General features: G+C 44.2%; 1 protein-coding gene across 1 annotated transcript; it reads right to left on the bottom strand.

Annotated features, from left to right (window-relative positions):
* Positions 1-1,931: 1,931 nt before the first annotated feature.
* LOC144094620 (uncharacterized) lies at positions 1,932-16,506 on the bottom strand. Its single transcript, XM_077628539.1, has 11 exons — positions 16,466-16,506; positions 15,480-15,512; positions 14,875-14,904; positions 12,557-12,586; positions 11,169-11,201; positions 10,154-10,192; positions 8,574-8,600; positions 7,118-7,133; positions 6,874-6,989; positions 5,927-6,028; positions 1,932-2,089 (listed from the first exon to the last, which is right to left on the bottom strand). Exons 2-11 carry the CDS (start codon positions 15,502-15,504, stop codon positions 1,971-1,973), a joined length of 537 nt encoding a protein of 178 aa, XP_077484665.1. The 5' UTR covers positions 15,505-15,512; positions 16,466-16,506; the 3' UTR covers positions 1,932-1,970.
* Between the last annotated feature and the right edge of the window lie 270 nt (positions 16,507-16,776).

The raw sequence follows: 16,776 nt of genomic DNA, 5'->3' as shown, positions 1-16,776 counted from the left end.
AATCGAGATCGACAGATGGCGCGTCTTTCTAGTACAAAACCCTGGACACTTCACCGAGCTGCTCTCAAACCTGTCGATCTCCTTATCATTACCACTCGTTCACCGCAAACCTATCGACCTATCATTACTTCTCATTTACCATTTCTAAATAACCTCCGCATCGCTCCCATTCCAAAAAAAAAATGTTGCAGCCGATACCAAGCCAGGGAGATGTTCTGCTCGAACTACCAGTCATGACCCATTCGAACATCACCTACATAGATCCATCCCGAACTCACGTCGGAGCAGTTGCTTATTCAATTGCGAGTGACAACCAGGGAGTGACCATACCCTTGGTCTTTACACTGATCCCTCTCCCACAGTGACCCTAGAGACCCTGCCGATAATCACCAGTACTCTCGACCTCTTCGTTACGCCCTAACCCCTCGGTATATACCATATACACCGATTCAATGTAGGCTATACGCTTACAATGTAGGGTTCCTGAGCATTTACGGGACGATCGACAGGAAGCTCTCACCAAACTATGTCCCCACGCTGTCACACTGAGGTGGATTCCTGGTCACGCTTGAATCCCAGGTAGTGAGCTGGTGCATCACCTCGCCCGCGAGCTTTAACTCCGGGCGCCTGGGATTGCCTGGCCTTGTTCACCCACGAGAGACACTACTCTCCACTACAAACAAAAATGAAGTTTCACTATGACAACATTAGAGAAGCTCTTCGTACACTTCCCGTACCGGAAAAATCTCTCACCACCACGCAACTATGCATTATTCGCCGCATACGCCTAAATACACTCCTTATTTCTTCCTGTTTTTTTTCTGAACTGCATCTCACTCATTCCAGGATGCCCCAGTTTTCCCGATCCTTATACAAATTTAGAACATCCTCTTTTTTTCCGCCCCGTCGCCATTCAGTCCCCCCACTTTCCATGCCTTTCTCCCCCTTTCCATACCTTTATCGACGCTGAAGATTGCGTTGAAATAAAGTGTCCACTCTCTCACACTCTCTCTATTACTACTGCTACTACTACTGCTACTGCTACTACTACTACTGCTACTACTACTACTACTACTACTACTACTACTACTACTACTACTACTACTACTACTACTACTACTACTACTACACTTACTACAACAACTACTACTACTACTACAAACTACTAGCTTTTTTTCGCTGAAGTACAACATAAGAATCGAGAAGATAAGCGATTCGAAAGACTCGAAAGATATTCGAAAATAAGAATAAAATGTGCTGCACAAAAAAAATCTTGTACATGATTTTGTTCTAATCTGCTCAGAACGCAGAAACACACAGCTTCATTTGTCGATGCACCTAAACTATTCCGGCGCATATTTTCCACAATGCCTACCTTGAAATCACTGCGGTGACCATGTAAAAGAATCGGCAATATTTATTACAACGTAAGTGCGCTTCGATGCAAGTGATTTAACAAAACCCATGGTGAACTTCTTCGGATGTCCGGCTTTAGCGAGCGTGTGGAACAGCGCATTAATTGTCTGAAAACAGCACAAAGAGAAGAAAATTTAAAATAGGCGGTGTTTCGACGCCACAGGCATTGCATAAAATAAAACGAAAAGAATATTAACTGAATACCCTCTCAGCTTTTAAGTCATTGCTACGCAGTGGTGCTGACACATACGCTTAAAACTGCGCACATGAATTTCAGGCACAACTACTGCTCAAAGATAACCAGGTGTGCTGGAGCACCCAAGCTCCAGTAGTATTTTTGCGCATATAGTAATTTATTTTGTAGCTGACTTTCCGAACTTGTTAGTTTGGCGCGCTTAAAACGATAGCTCACGACGCAAACCGGTATTCCTGTTGTTAGCTCGAAGCCTCGTTTCATGCAGTTTTAAAAGATGCGCCTCCCATAAAGGCGCGAAGCCTAACATACCTACCCAAGCTCGCTTTCATCATGATTCTGGATCCTCTAAGTGGAGAGATCACAGGTTAACATCAGAGGCCGCTGACCGGTTCCCTCTTTTCAGGACCTTCTGCGTGGGTGTGTCCGTGTCCGCCATAGTTGGTTCTGTAACTTCCTCTTCAGTGAATGATTCATACTCTGCGTCGAAAAAGACGAGATGCCCGCGCGTGAAGTCCTGGTGACTCACGTTACCAGCTCTGTAAGTTTCGGTTCCCATCTCCGGCATCCTCCGTCGAAATTTCCTCCTCGCCTAGCCAATCTAGTTCCGGATCTTTGTTGGATGCAACTGTCTTGTATACAGTATGACGAGAATAACAAAGATGGCCCACTTAGCGAATCCAATGGCAGTTAATGGGACACACTACTGTCTTTTATCGACACTGTTTGCTTTGCGTCAATCGACAACTCCTCGTCCAGATAAATGAATACTCGGCTGAAGGGCCCGAGGAACACCGCAGAAAAATTTGAAACGTAATAGTTCGACATGAGAATATCGCTTTTCCGGGGTAGACGGCGTCTACAGACCCTTATATTAGAGATGCGATAATGGCTGCGCCTTAACATTAATGAGCCGGTCATCAGTTATGGCGCCTGTTCCCGCTAAGCATATTTTCTCCCGGCACGCTCATAAGCAACATCGTCACACGTTTTGCGCTGCGTAATAACTTTTTACTACCCAAGGTCAGAACTAACTACGGGAAACAATGTCTTAGTTTTTCATTCATATCCTTTTGGAATTCTTTGAACTTAGACATCAAACTAATATGCTTTCTTTGTTCAAGGTCAAATTAAAGCTTTTCCTTCTTAATATGTGATTTTCTCCTTTTTTGTTGTTGATCCTATGTATCGCGGCATCTGTGAGTGTTTTGTACATTCTCCTGCATTATAGTGTTTGTGTTTAAATATATCGGTAACTAATATTTCACTATGTATTCATTCTCTGCGTCGCTAATTAATGTGTTGTGTATTTCTTATTTTGTTGCTTATTGAAATTTTTTGTCATGGAAGGTCCAGCTCGCGGTCTTGTACCATGGGACCTCTCGCTGTATACATTTGTAACTTTGTTTGAATGCATTAATATACTTCCACTTTCAAGTTTTCTTAAACCTGTAAGTTAAAGCATTAAGCTGGTTGAAAAAAAACTAATGACAAAATAATAGCGGTAATATCTATCACATATATCTGAAACCGCTTTTAGCCGGCAGCATCACCCGCCGTGGTGGATCAGTGTTAGAGCGCTCGACTACTGATCCGGAGTTCCCGGGTCCGAACCCGACCACGGCGGCTGCGTTTTTATGGAGGAAAAACGGTAAGGCGCCCGTGTGCTGTGCGATGTCAGTGCATGTTAAAGATCTCCAGGTGGTCAAATTTATTCCGGAGCCCTTCACTACGGCACCTCTTTCTTCCTTTCTTCTTTCACTCCCTCCTTTATACCTTCCCTTACGGCGCGGTTCAGGTGTCCAACGATATATGAGACAGATACCGCGCCATTTCCTTTCCCCCAAAACCAATTATTATTATTAGCCGGCAGTATCACGAACACGCCAATGTCTGCACGGTGCCAGTCTGGCTTCGCAGAACATTTTAGAGGTAATTGAAAAGGAGTGTTAAACATTGGATAGAAACGGTGACTAGCTCCGAGAGAAACGAACGGTAAGATCCCTGAAGTTTCTCCGCTCCCCATAAAAAAAGCATAGACGACAGTGCTTCCAATTAATGCGTTTGCCCAGCGCAGCTGTTGTGGGCTTATCGCTTTATGTTTTTGCGATTGGTGAATTTTTTTATTGCGTCTCGTCTTCTTTTCGAGGCATGGTCGCGGTTAAGTCACAGTTTCATAGCGTGGTAGCAATGTGAGCGTCTCGGAATGCTCTGCGCTGGACAGTTTCGTTTGTGCTGACGTCATAAAGCCACGTGGTAGGCGCGGTACATGAGGATGACGCTATGACGCGGAGCGCTTACTCGTGTGACGTCATGACGCTAGTGACTAGCGCCATGAAGCTGCTCTCGTCATCGCCGCTCGTCGTGACCAACCGTGCTACGACACCAACACCAATGGATTACACAGTGGGAATGGTCTACTAGATCTACCAAAAGCTGCTCTGCAGAATCACACTCTGTACTGCGTTCGATCCTATTAATAAAACGTTGAATGTCCACGCTACGTAGGCCGGCTGCATATTAAGCGACGAAGTTTGTACACTGCACGGAGTCGCTGTCGGCTACGGCCTGACTTGTTTAGTCAAACTAAAATATAAACTTCTTCCAAAACTACAAGTTATATCGGTGTTGAAGGAATTAGATACAGGAATGTACAAATATTTCTATACTCGTTACCGACAAAAGACCTTCCCTTTTAGTCTTCACAGGCGGTGATCTTGTATGGAAATTAGAAGACGTTGTGGGACAGAGTTGTGAAAAAACATTTTGCTTATTTGCAAAAGCAGTGCGTCACACTATCGGGGGGATGTCAATGGCGTGATGTGAAGAGATGTCCTGAGCGTGTGTTGCCCCTTTGAGGTGCCGAATATTGGCGATCACGGTGTGCTAGTGAAAAAATGACGAGTTTTCGGAGGCGTAAAGACGATGCCTTCAATAGACCGCCCCATTACAACTGCCAGCACTCATCTCTGCTATAAAACAATACCAGTAACAGCATTTGGCGGCGGGCGCCGCATAGCAGCTGTGCTTGCAGAGATACCGCAAAGCCGCGATCGGTCGAATCACCAACGACGGAATATACGCAATTGTCAAGACACTGTTAGTGAAATGTTTCATTTCGAATAAAGGAATTGCGTGCCAGGAATTGTCCTCTCGTTTCGCGGCAGCAAATAAATGTATCTACGACTTGCTGCATTTATTTATCAAAGAGAAACATTACTCATGTTTTAACAGGAAGTGGGCTGGAAACAACGCCGACAGACAAAACCCTCCGTTGCAAAGTACGATGTGCTCGGACACAGAACTAGTCTCATGCCTAACATAGTGGTGAGCCGATGAGAACTGTACAGCTGTCATTATCACCGCAGAAATAGTGCCCGCACGTAGTGGGCTTGATGGGGTAGATCTGTAGCGTCGCCAACGGCGCTGATGAAGATGAAGTTGGCGCGGCCTGCCTCGTGCAGCACAGAACGCTTTCGGCAACTGACCAGGCCAGCAACGTCCACAGCCCGCTCCGCCGGCTCACCAGCCACGGCTACCGGGTTATAAAATAAACGTAGTTCCCCCACCACAGGTTTACTGCACAAAGTCGCATGCATTGTACTTCGGTTTCAGATGCGTGTCCAGGCAAGTTCTGACGCCACTTTAAAGTACTTTCCGTCGAAGCTGTTAGGAGTAACTCACCCATTACTCATCAATCACACCCAGAAAGCAAGTGCCCCATAACACTCAACCGCGCTAGACCCAATCAGGTCTTTTTAGCGCGCCATCTGTGTTCGTATTCTCCTTGCTGTACACATATTCAGTAAACTCCGCAAAAACCAAGCCACAGTATTCACGTTTCAATCCTCTTCTGGACCTGCGTAAATAAAGTTAAATGTTGCCCCTTGTCTGCCTTACAGCGAGAGCTGAAGTCCATAAAAGTAGCAATGATATAGCTCTTTGCACCAAGCCAAGGTTGTTGCCACAAAGCTTGCAGAAAAACTAGCCGTTGTAACAAGGCATGATGCAAAGCATTTCTAACCACGAAGATATATGAGACGGATACTGCGCCATTTCCTTTCCACCAAAAACCAATTATTATTATTAACCACGAAGAAAAATAGTTTTGTCCTGCACAAAATTATCTGCCATTCTAGAGGCGATTTGCGAGCCCAAAATTTTAAGATCACACTCTAGGTGACAGCCCTGACGACATTATGAGGGCCGCTCGACTGATTTACTGTCTAATTTAGACTCGCTGACTCGCAAACCCGCTTTACTTATATCCATGCCAGACAACACGTGCTCGAGACATTAGCTTAACGCTACACTCACCAGGATCTGTTTCATTCGGGGTCGTCGTCGTAGACGACGCTCTGTGCTGTACAATGAACTCCGGAGTGCCCCCGCTTCCCTCCGTGTCAGGAAATTGGTAAGCTGTGGTAAGAACGCGGAGCTTCAGATCCAAAGCGCACCATGAGAGTACAGCTCTCGTTTACCATCGACAGCTGTCTATCTCACCACGGCGTGGAGGTGGCGTTGCACCTTAAAACACACCGTTTTTTTTTTCCTTTTGAAGTTTCCGCCGCCTTCCACGGATTTCGTTCGCGACTGTTGTCGTAGGAGTGAAAGTTGCGACTGCTGTTGCGCGATAATGAGCATCGACTTCAGATAATATTTGATGCAAAGATAATTAAAAGACACGTAAATAAGGTAGCAGGCCAAGATTTTTTTGCTCCCAGCAAAGGCAATCGCTCTTTATTCAGTTGGGTGGGACAGTTTTGAGTGAACGAAGAGGGGAGAGGGTGAACCTCAGAGCTTCCGCAGCGTACACCAAAGAAAAGCACTCAGACTCAAGGAGAACATGCAGGCAGCCACAAGACACAATAAAGTACACATTTAATCAAGTTAAGAGGGACTGTTTACAAAAAATGTCGACTGATAGTAAGTCAAAGCCCTCGAGAGCTCACTTTCAGCGCAGGCATGCATTACAATTATTCACGAGTAGATTATTTCCAGAAATAAGACACCTAAAATAAGCATGGCATGAGTCCTCGTTTTGGGAAAATTTTTAAGTTATGTGTCTCGTTAATTTGAGTTCATAATCGACGTAACAGTCAATCAACTAGCCGAACTCTATGTAGTACACGACATTGTAAATACTCCGAGTTTCGAATCACTTTCACCGCATTTCTCTCACTCCCACCAGCTTTTACCGCTATACTACTACTCATTAAAGAGCGCCATCTCTTAATTCTCGTGGTTAGTAGGATTTCTCTTACCTCTCACCGGCTTTGTGCCGGTTGGGCTGAAGACGAGAATGTACAAGGACAGCGTCAGTGCTAGCATCACAGCACCGGCGAAGAGATAGGAAGGCCTCCGGTCCTCAGTAGCTCGCCTTTGCTCGAAGATGGAAAACAGCAAGGTATATATTTAACTCGCGCCCTGGTCACACTTATTCACTGAGCACTATCTGCATAAGAATTACGGAGAGCAAGAAGCTGCGAGAGAAGCAGGTCAACTTACTGGTTCATTTTCATGGCTGTAGACACCAGAAAACATTTTGCGACACCGTTTACTCCAGCTCGGAATCCAGCCAGGTTGCAAGCATGCCATTTATGAGGAACTTCGCCAGCACGCTATAGTCACTAAAACGAAGACAAAACAGCTGACTAGTTTGATTTCACAGGTGCTTAAAATGAAAGTGTCCTGTTACCGAATACAACTCCATATCGGCCCACCGTGCTTGCATTCAAGTTCAGCCAAAGAAACTAAGAGCTGCATCAATGGCAACATCACTGGTGCAAATGCGCGGCTGGAGGCTACAACATTTACTGCTTTCGCTTTGCCCTTTTGAATGCTGATCGGGGGTCCCGCCGCGGTGGCTCAGTGGTTAGGGCGCTCGACTACTGAGCCGGAGTTCCCGGGTTCGAACCCGACCGCGGCGGCTGCGTGTTTATGGAGGAAAAACGCTAAGGCGCCCGTGTGATGTGCGATGTCAGTGCACGTTAAAGATCCCCAGGTGGTCGAAATTATTCCGGAGCCCTCCACTTCGGCACCTCTTCTTCCTTTCTTCTTTGACTCCCTCCTTTATCCCTTCCCTTACGGCGCGGTTCAGGTGTCCAACGATATATGAGACAGATACTGCGCCACTTCCTTTCCCCCAAAAACCAATTATTATTATTATTATGCTGATCGGGGCAAAGGCTTTAGCAAAGGAAAGGTGCAGTCGCCGCCAGAACTGGTATGTAGTGCGGGGTATGCGGCGTTGTAACGTCCTGGAGTGATGTTAAAAAGCTCGCAGCCAGACAGTGTGGGGATTTCTTAGCCCCAAATCCTTTTCCGTTGCTGCTTACCTGCTTACCTCTAAATCCTGCGGTGTGCGGAGTTAATTAGTTTCGATGAATAGATGTATTCAACCCCACGCACGAGATCAGAAAGGATTTTTTCATGTCATTATTATCATTAAAAATTTGCTCTGTACTTTTTGTATAGGCTGTCCCAATTACAGCGTGCGATTGGTATTTACTGGCGCCCTTCCCACTGCCAGTCATCTTTTTGTTTTTAATATTTGCTGATAAAACTGCAAATTTAACTGTCATGAAGACAGAACTGTAAAAAATGACATCTTCAAGTGTTTCAATGTCTGTCAATCTTCGATGCTACTATACACACATTAGGTTTTTATTTTATTTTTTCCTATGCCTTTTTTTCGCCCCTTCAGTGCCTTTTTACTGCCACATTCATAGAAAGGGAGCGTTCCTACTCTGGATTCTGCATCCAGCGTATCCCACTGAAAACCACACCCGGCATCCTTTCGTCCGAGGCGCTCGTCCGCAGCTATCCGCATTTGCGTCAAGATGAACGCGAACATGGGCACTTAAGCCACCACTACGCAAGCCGCATTAAGTGAATATTTTCACGAGCTATCTCTCTGTTGTCCTTGCACAGGTGGGTCAATAAATGGTATAGAAACACTTACGAGCAGAAGGAACTGGGTAATTGGAACCTGGCAAACAGTAATCAGACAGGTCAAACCACACCAAAATAAGACAGCGCACGAACAACTGCTTCCATTGCTTGTTTCCTACGCGTTACGGAAAGCTGGTGTCATTAATACGAAGTGGTAAAGAGAAGTTTCACACTTCGTGGATGAGTGGAAGGCGAAGACAGGGAATAAAATATGAAGAAAAAAGGTTCCAGTGCCATTAGATAATTTTTTAAAGGAAAGTTTAGGCGAACTAAAAGAAACTTCATGACCGACGAGGGAAAATACGGTATTATGCACCACGAATGCAACAAACAAACAAAAAATTTTCGTTTCCTGTCACATTCAGGGTGCATAATGCCATATTTAAGGTTTAGGCGAACGAAAGAAAACCTCATGAGCGAGAGAGAAAATATGGTACTATACCCCTTGAATGCGACAGGCAACGACAAAAAATGGTAGGATTTTGCATTATTTACGCTTGCATTCTGATCCGATGTTAAACGCTAATAAGGTATGCTCCTCCACTAGTCAGTTCCTGACTGCTATTCTTTAACGGCTGCCTTTGGTCATTCTGCAGCATGACGTAGTGATGCACAACCACTGTCTTGTGTTTATGCAACAGCAAAAAAAGCTCCTGGTTATAATGGCCCGAGCAGGCCGGCGCATCCAAAATAACTACTCTGCATGCAAATCAGACTAGGAAAGCTAACTTCGATTTTACTAACGAATGTTTTTTTTTACATATTTACAGGTCTTGAAGGAGCTATGGTGTAAAAGAGGGGATTGAATTCAAATATATTGATAACGATGGCTAAGAAACAACTGTACAATGCTTAAGTTCGGCTTTGCTGTTATGAATATTTTCATTATTAACAGAAAAGTGTATTGATCAGTGCATGGTCTTAATATGGCCACTTTTTTACTTCTGAAGATATATGCGGCTTTGATATACACTTTTTATCTGGCGCATTTACCTGTTCGGGTACTGATTAGTCGACAAATAATGATTTCTTCAGTAATAGAAATATAAATTAGGGTCAGTGTGTTAGTATTCAACTATTTGATTTGACCGCTCCTTGAGTTCGGCAAGAAATGTTTTGCTGTTTGCACTGCTCTATATTTGCAATCATGTTAACAATCTTGCCCAGAAACTTACTTCGCTTGATCAAGCTTAAATATGTCAGCATTCTTGAATTGTGGTGTACAAATAACCGAGGCCACTCAAAGGCCAAAGTTCGAAAGCTGTTCCAAGACAAAGCGGTGTTTCCTGGCCGAAGTCGTGGTTGTCATGGGCTGAACTACCAGAATTACCAAGGCAGCAGGGTGCGAAGCAATCAAGAAAAATTCTTAATAGCAAACAGCTTTGAAAACAAAGCGCCAGGTTGCTTGGTGGCAGTTGCAGCAGCTTTGCTTTGCACTTTACAACTTTATAAAAAGGAACCAACCCGCATGGGTTCAGAAGTTACATTGTATCGCAGTTCTATTGCACAAACTTTGGAGTTGTTGTTTTTTTGTTGTCTCAAGATCTGGAACGTATGGTGCATCTAAGATATAAACATACGGTTACTTACGCTCATCCACGAGCGGAATTTCATTGACCGCTGCACATGCTGCAATAAGACAAAACAAAACACGGCGTTTCACAAGGCAGCAAATTACGTCATGAATAAGTAAGGTAAATAAATCTTACTCACGCGATTTCAATTCTATTCACGATGCACTGGCTTACGCATTAACCGCTTTGCATCTGCATGCGGCCGGAGCCGAAAACCTACTGTTGAAAACTCATCTACCGAGCACTTAGTAACGTGACTTAATAGTATAGCGCCGATCTTTACCGGGATCGGCTCGAGTTTATCCAGAGGTTTATCCCAGCAGGGGCTTTTCAAGGACCCTGCCTAAAGCACTCAAGAGGACGGCGGTGGCACAAAGACCAACATGAACCGCAGAGTATAGGGAAGATATCACTAATTGTGCCTCGCAATGCAGGTGCAGATACGTACACAGACAATACGAAGTGAAGGAGCGAACGAAAGATGCGACAGAATGATTGCAATAAAAAAAATTGGCCTAGAGTGACTCCAAACTGACGGTGGCAGCTTTAATGGGGTGATACAATCTTCTATTGCATTCAGGGCGCCAACTATTACAGTTAAAAAGTTAACTATTGGCTATTAGTTTTCAGTTTACCAGCCTGCACGTTAACACTTCCTAGCTATTTTCGCATGTCCGCCACTGGTGACAATACCATGCCGAAGAAAACTTTCTGTCACTCTACTTTTAAATCATGTTAACACCGTTCGATTAAACGACCTGTATAAGGGTTAACCGAATCTTTTACGTGATTCGGGTTTCAAAATGAACAAAAACTTGCCACCTTAACACATTGTACTGAATTATTTTAGTCACATCTGCAAAAAATGCTGATTCAAAAAGAACAGTAGCAACTTCGTCGATAAACTCGGCCAGTGATATTCAGCATTCTCCTGCATCGGCGTAATCATGTGAAGAGCGAAAGACAACAAAAGCTCCTCAGCAAGCACTTGCACATGGCGTGGCAATAAAAAATTGTAGCTAGCCACTTACCAGGAACATTCGCGACGGGTTCTGCAACCTGATCTGTGTGCGACACATAAAGTATGAAAAAAAAACATTGGCACATAGGTACAGAGACTCTAGGGCACAAAATAGCAAGTCATGCGCGATTTACATGTTCCCTTAAGAGACTACAGGCACCTGTAGTGCACAGCATGGATGCAAATGCGGGCAGTGAACATGAAGACAATGATGACGACATTTCAGTGCACGAACACTGGTTGAGGCGTTTTTTTATCCTTGGATTGCGCAAACAGGGAAACGTTTTTGTTTCCCTGTAAACAACTCTGTAAAACCCTGTGAAAACTCTGGCAACTCTGTAAAAAAAATTCCTGCGACAGTTCTAGTTTTTTACAGTAGTGCATCTTGCGTTGCTTGAAAGGACAATATTACAGTTTTTCACTCCTTCTCAACGCGGACAGAAGGTGAACAGGTCCTGGGCGCTGCGAAATGTTACAAGCGACCGTTCTTGGTCGCATGACACCACCACAAAGCATTCATCGTGATAACTCTTCTTCTAGGTTTAGTGAAGACCGCTTTGTAAAATTGCTCACATAGCGAAGTGAATGCATGTGTGGTGCGTAAAAAGTAGGTTGTCATCACGGACATTAGGGCATGGTTAATTGGAGAAACATGGGAGAGGCCTTTGACCTGCAATGGGTGTAGTCAGACTGATGATGATGACATTATGGCTGGCGCACACACACAATTTTATGTCCAGCACTGAGGCCTTGGCGGTTGTGGTGCTATTTGCTGTGTCCTATACAAACCAAAAGGATTGGTCTTCTGATCGAAAGTACCAACGTTGCGGTACTGCTGCTCACCTTTGCTCGAAGCCTGTCTTAATGCATGCTTCGTTTCTCCGCATCATGAACTCACCTCTGTAGATTTCAAAATAAAATGTTTTGTGTCATAGAAATAATGACGCCGTGGGCCTTCGCTGTGTGTCATCGCAAGTTGACAACTATGAGCTTTCGATCGCTCTCCATTGTCTCCTTCCCTTTTTTTGCATAGGATCTAGATCGCACGTTTCAAACCATTCTTTCTAAACATACTTCAGCTCCTTTTTAATCAAATGTGCCATAGTTTTCTGCGTTTGGCGAAATGACTTTTGTAGTTAACCAGTAATCAACGTTGGCGAAGGCGACGACGAGCAAGAGGGATACATCGAGTAGCATGGAGTAAGTGGAAGTTAGTGTGAGATATGAAAGGACAGAATAAGTGATATTCAAAGTCAAAGTCAGAGGAGTGAGGTCGTGACCAGCTCGAAGACCGCCCTGTTATTTTCTTCTTACTCTATCGGGTAGCGAAAAGACTGCTTGAAAGGCAAACATAATGAGGCGTGAGTGAGTGCTGAAAGCACGCAAGAGAATACTTACTTGGCGGCTTGACTGCGTCATGTTCGGCGCCTAAAAAAAAAATTCAACCAGCGACACGTTTTATTACGCGGCTCTTGAAATCCGCAATCTCCCGCAGACTGCCCAGTTTTTTCCATGTCCCATTTACCATGGTTTTACAACCACAAACGAAGCGACAAAGATTATATACTGACTAGGAAAGCGCTCCTTTTCCGAGTGCGTCGCTTTGTGCTTCCTTGTTGGCATATGTAAATTAGCGCTGTTAGGTCATTGTTAGGTCTTTGCGGAATAAAAATGTGCCGAGGACCAGAGCTTTCTCGGTGCTGCAGCGACAATGGACGAACAACATTACCTTTTTTTTTCATTGCCCTCTCCTCAACCTTGCACTGGTCGTAATGAAACACCTAAATGCTACACTGAAAGATGTGTAAATTACCGCCCGCGATTTGCCCGGCAGTGGAAGGTTGGACTCTTTCGTTTTTTTTTTTTGGTTTAGGACTTTTACGTTTCCAAGAAAAAATGCGCTCTAAGACTAAGAGGTATGCCATTTTCAGAGCCTCTCAATTAATTCAATTAATTGCGACGACCCTGTGTTCTTTAACGTGACTAAGAGGTCTAAACACACGAGTACATGAGCATCTCACTTCTATGGAAATGCGGCCGCCGCGGCCACAAATCACGCTCGTGGCCACGTACTCAGCCTCAGAGCCATAGCAGTACATTCTAAGTGGAAAGAAAACGACCTAAAAAATGCAGGCCGGTTAATCTCGGTGCTCAATCATTATTCAAAGGTCAAGATAGGCAATAACACACATACGTTGCTCTTTCTTCTCTTTTAAGCCCTAGTGTACAAGATAATCATCGCCATTATACACTTGTAGACCACCACGATGGCTCAGCGATTATTTCGTTCTAATGTTCAGAACGAGGTCATGGTTTCGTATCCCGACTGTGGCGGCAGGATGCTCGTGGTAGCAATGTGCAACGAAAGCCACGTGACAAAGTTTTAGTGCATTCTAAAAAACATCAGGCGTGCAGACATGCGATTTTCACACTGTACTGTGTATTTTGACACGTGCTTAAAGTTAAGGTAGCTCTTGTAGCTTACATGTACAAGGCTCGAAACATATGCCTATACTGCTCTCGAAATGCGTGATTTGATGCGCGTTAGTGAGGTATGCCGCTGCGTCTTTGGACCGGCTAGTTTTATGAAGCATAAAAAATTAATCACAAAAGTGCATGCACGATAGAACTTTGTTTCGAGTCATAGGCCTCTCGTAAATGACACCAAGGCCGCGCACATCTTATGCTTCACACACACACGCACGCACACGCACACACAAACGCACGCACGCACGCACGCACACACACGCGCACACAGACACAGACACACACAGGGGCGGAAAACCACTCAGGCGCCCCAACTACGGTCGCCTCATTTTCCGGCGATGTCACTGACAAGAACTAATCCTTCTCTACAGTGCTCTCAGGTCAATCTGCCCTGTGCACTTTAAAAAGACATTGAGGACAACTCTATACAATTATTGGTTTCAGTAGAAACTGATTTTCTGGATATTTCGGGTATTTTAAGTTTTTTACAGAAGCAAAATATTCATTAATGGCTCAGAAAATTAGATTTTTTTCCGCCACTTGATTCAATCTTCTCGCGTAGACACCGCGAAGTTATATTTACTGCCTGTTCGAAGTGAACGGCGGTGTAGCATAACCTTCCGAATACTCGAAAAAAAAGATCCGTGTCGGCACATAGCTCACTTCGGAAATCGGCCCGTGATGGCGACATTTGTGTTTTTTTTTTCTTTTCTAGCTTATGAAATCTCCGTTTCCAGTGAAAGTGGTCTCTTTTTCCTAAATATACCAAGTCTATGGATACAGGCCAATTTCAAATTGTCGTATATGTCTCTTTAAAGACGAAAGCCATCCTCGTAGAAAATATTCTTAGTGGGCCTTGAAGCCGGCTCTCCCTAATTTGTACTCGCTTTATTCAAAGTCCTGGTTTATTTGTATCAGCTAGCGAATTGGTCCTGCCCACGTCTTTCCTTCCTTCTTCATTCCGCTTATCCCTCTTATCTGTCATTTGCGACCTCCATCAATTCTGGGCTCCAGTCCTTTCATGCAAACTTCATACAATTCAAAACGTTTTTGCTCTCCTTTGGGTTGGAATTATCTGTAGTCTATTTTTTACAAAAACATTCCCTTTCAAAACAGTAAAACCTTAAATTCGGTTGTTCATTGTTATTAAAGTTTATCCGTCTTGTAGAAATATCATACAAACGAGGCGCACCATGAAACGTAGACCACAAGAGGCAAACCGTTCTTACCACGTCCTTCCTGCTCGGCCGGAGGTTTTTCTACGAAAAGAAAGCAGGACAGATATATTGACCGCCGAAAACTATACCTCCGTAATGGAGATATATTTATCAACAAGTTCGACGCGAGAGGCTTGACACTTGACAACCTATTCTATTTCTCGTTCGTGAGCATTCAATGCTAGCAGTTCTCAGTATTAATGACGCCTGTTTCCCAAAGCCAGCCCTGTGCATGCGACGGAGAAGAATTGTGGTAACCTCACGTTAATAACAGAATAGCTTATGCATGGTGTCCAGTTTCTTTTTCTTGAAAATCTGATCTACTTCCCTTTACCCTTCACCATTTCGCAGGTGCAGACATCAACAAGGATAATAAAGACTTTAGAGCCTCAATAGTGACCTATGGATCCCACTTTAGTTGATGATCACAGCTGTAGAAGGATCGTAGAAATTAATTCTTTCCCTATACACTCCCTTCTGCATCGCACCATAACTTTAAAACTCCGACAACATCGCGACTTCTGCGGGCTAGTAGGTACAAGTCTAGAGCACTAAGCCTATTTTAAGAGTCCGGCTTTCATTCAAAATGATATAAAACATAGTTCACAATTGCTTACCTGGGTGCTCTTTATTCTGGGACATTTCGTCATCTGAAGAAGAAAAATAGGAAAAGAAACAAAAATTGTAATAAGGTGGGTTATAGGCTAGCATTAAAGCAGCCATGTCAATTTACCATTATCATTTCCCTCTTAATGACTCTATCTTTGCCGTCATAGCACATTTCGCCCCGCAGCGACCATTAGTTCCGAGTTTTTTTTTCCAAAAAACAGTTCATAGCAGAAGCTCTTCCACACCTCCGTCGACTCCAATATTGATGCCAGAATATTCAAGGCGATCATCGATAACACTGGATAATCCGGCGAAACAATTCACTGATGCCAGAGTATTCAAGGCGACCATCGCTAACACTATATGTTCTTGCGAAGCAATCTACTGTTGCCAGAGTATTCAAGGTGACCATCGCTGACATTATATAACCCGGTAGAGCACATTGCTCTGCTTTCTTTATTTCTTTAAATCTAAGCCACTTCTCTTTGTGGTGCTTTGTCGCTTCGAAAAATTAATGGACAAATAAATAAATGTACGGAACAAAACCCCCAGGTTGTTAACCTTTTGTTAACGAGTCCGCGAAAACTGTCGTTCCACGTCGACCAGGATGCCCACTTAAAGTGGCAGTTCAAGGGCTGACATTAAAAGGTATGTAAACTCATGGTTCTTTATATTGAATTCAACAATTCATCACTGAAACTTCAGTCCCTTTGAGCACTGTTACTGGAACTTCTGAATACTAATCACATCACTAAACACTATACGCATTATTCATATATTACCAAATACTATTTGCAAATACCATTGGCATTATTCTTACTAGAAGGTTGCAACAGCAGTCAACAGGACCAGCGCATTCACTACCGGAGTTGGCGGACCAGCAGGAGGCCTTTAGCCTCCAACGCTTTTATATTCCGCAGTGCCTTCTGTAGCAACTTGATGCAATATGCGAATGGGCCACGGCTTATCGCTTCGCTGGCCAACCCCTGCTTACCCTTCCTGCCAAGTTCGGACTGTGACACTTCTGAAATCCTGTAGCCTGCAAAAAATGTGCTTTCGTGAGAGATATAGAGCCGTTATTCGTTAAGCGCTCCTTTAGGTGTCTCCGAACGGTGAGACGCACTAAAATATGCGACACTATTTTCACATGTGGCGACGGACGGCCGTCCGGCAGGCAGGAAGGCAGCGAAAGGACTTCCAAATGAATCCGTTTATTGGGATATCTCGGCAGTTTCATGCGGCCTCAATCTTGTCAGATAAATCTGGTAGTTTCTCTACGTCACAGAATGATAAAGCCGCGTGCCG

Source organism: Amblyomma americanum, chromosome 6 (genome assembly GCF_052857255.1).
Source record: "Amblyomma americanum isolate KBUSLIRL-KWMA chromosome 6, ASM5285725v1, whole genome shotgun sequence".
NCBI classification, from domain to species: Eukaryota; Metazoa; Arthropoda; class Arachnida; order Ixodida; family Ixodidae; genus Amblyomma; species Amblyomma americanum.
This window is presented reverse-complemented; position numbering and strand designations above follow the sequence as displayed.

What these genes read in the sequence shown, in the direction of transcription:
- LOC144094620 (XM_077628539.1), bottom strand. Translation starts at nt 15,504, where the DNA reads ATGTCCCAGAATAAAGAGCACCCAG. An exon ending in CCAGAATAAAGAGCACCCAG is followed by an intron (nt 14,905 to 15,479) that starts GTAAGCAATTGT and finishes TTCTTTTCGTAG; the next exon opens with AAAAACCTCCGGCCGAGCAG. An exon ending in ACCCGTCGCGAATGTTCCTG is followed by an intron (nt 10,193 to 11,168) that starts GTAAGTGGCTAG and finishes GTCTTATTGCAG; the next exon opens with CATGTGCAGCGGTCAATGAA.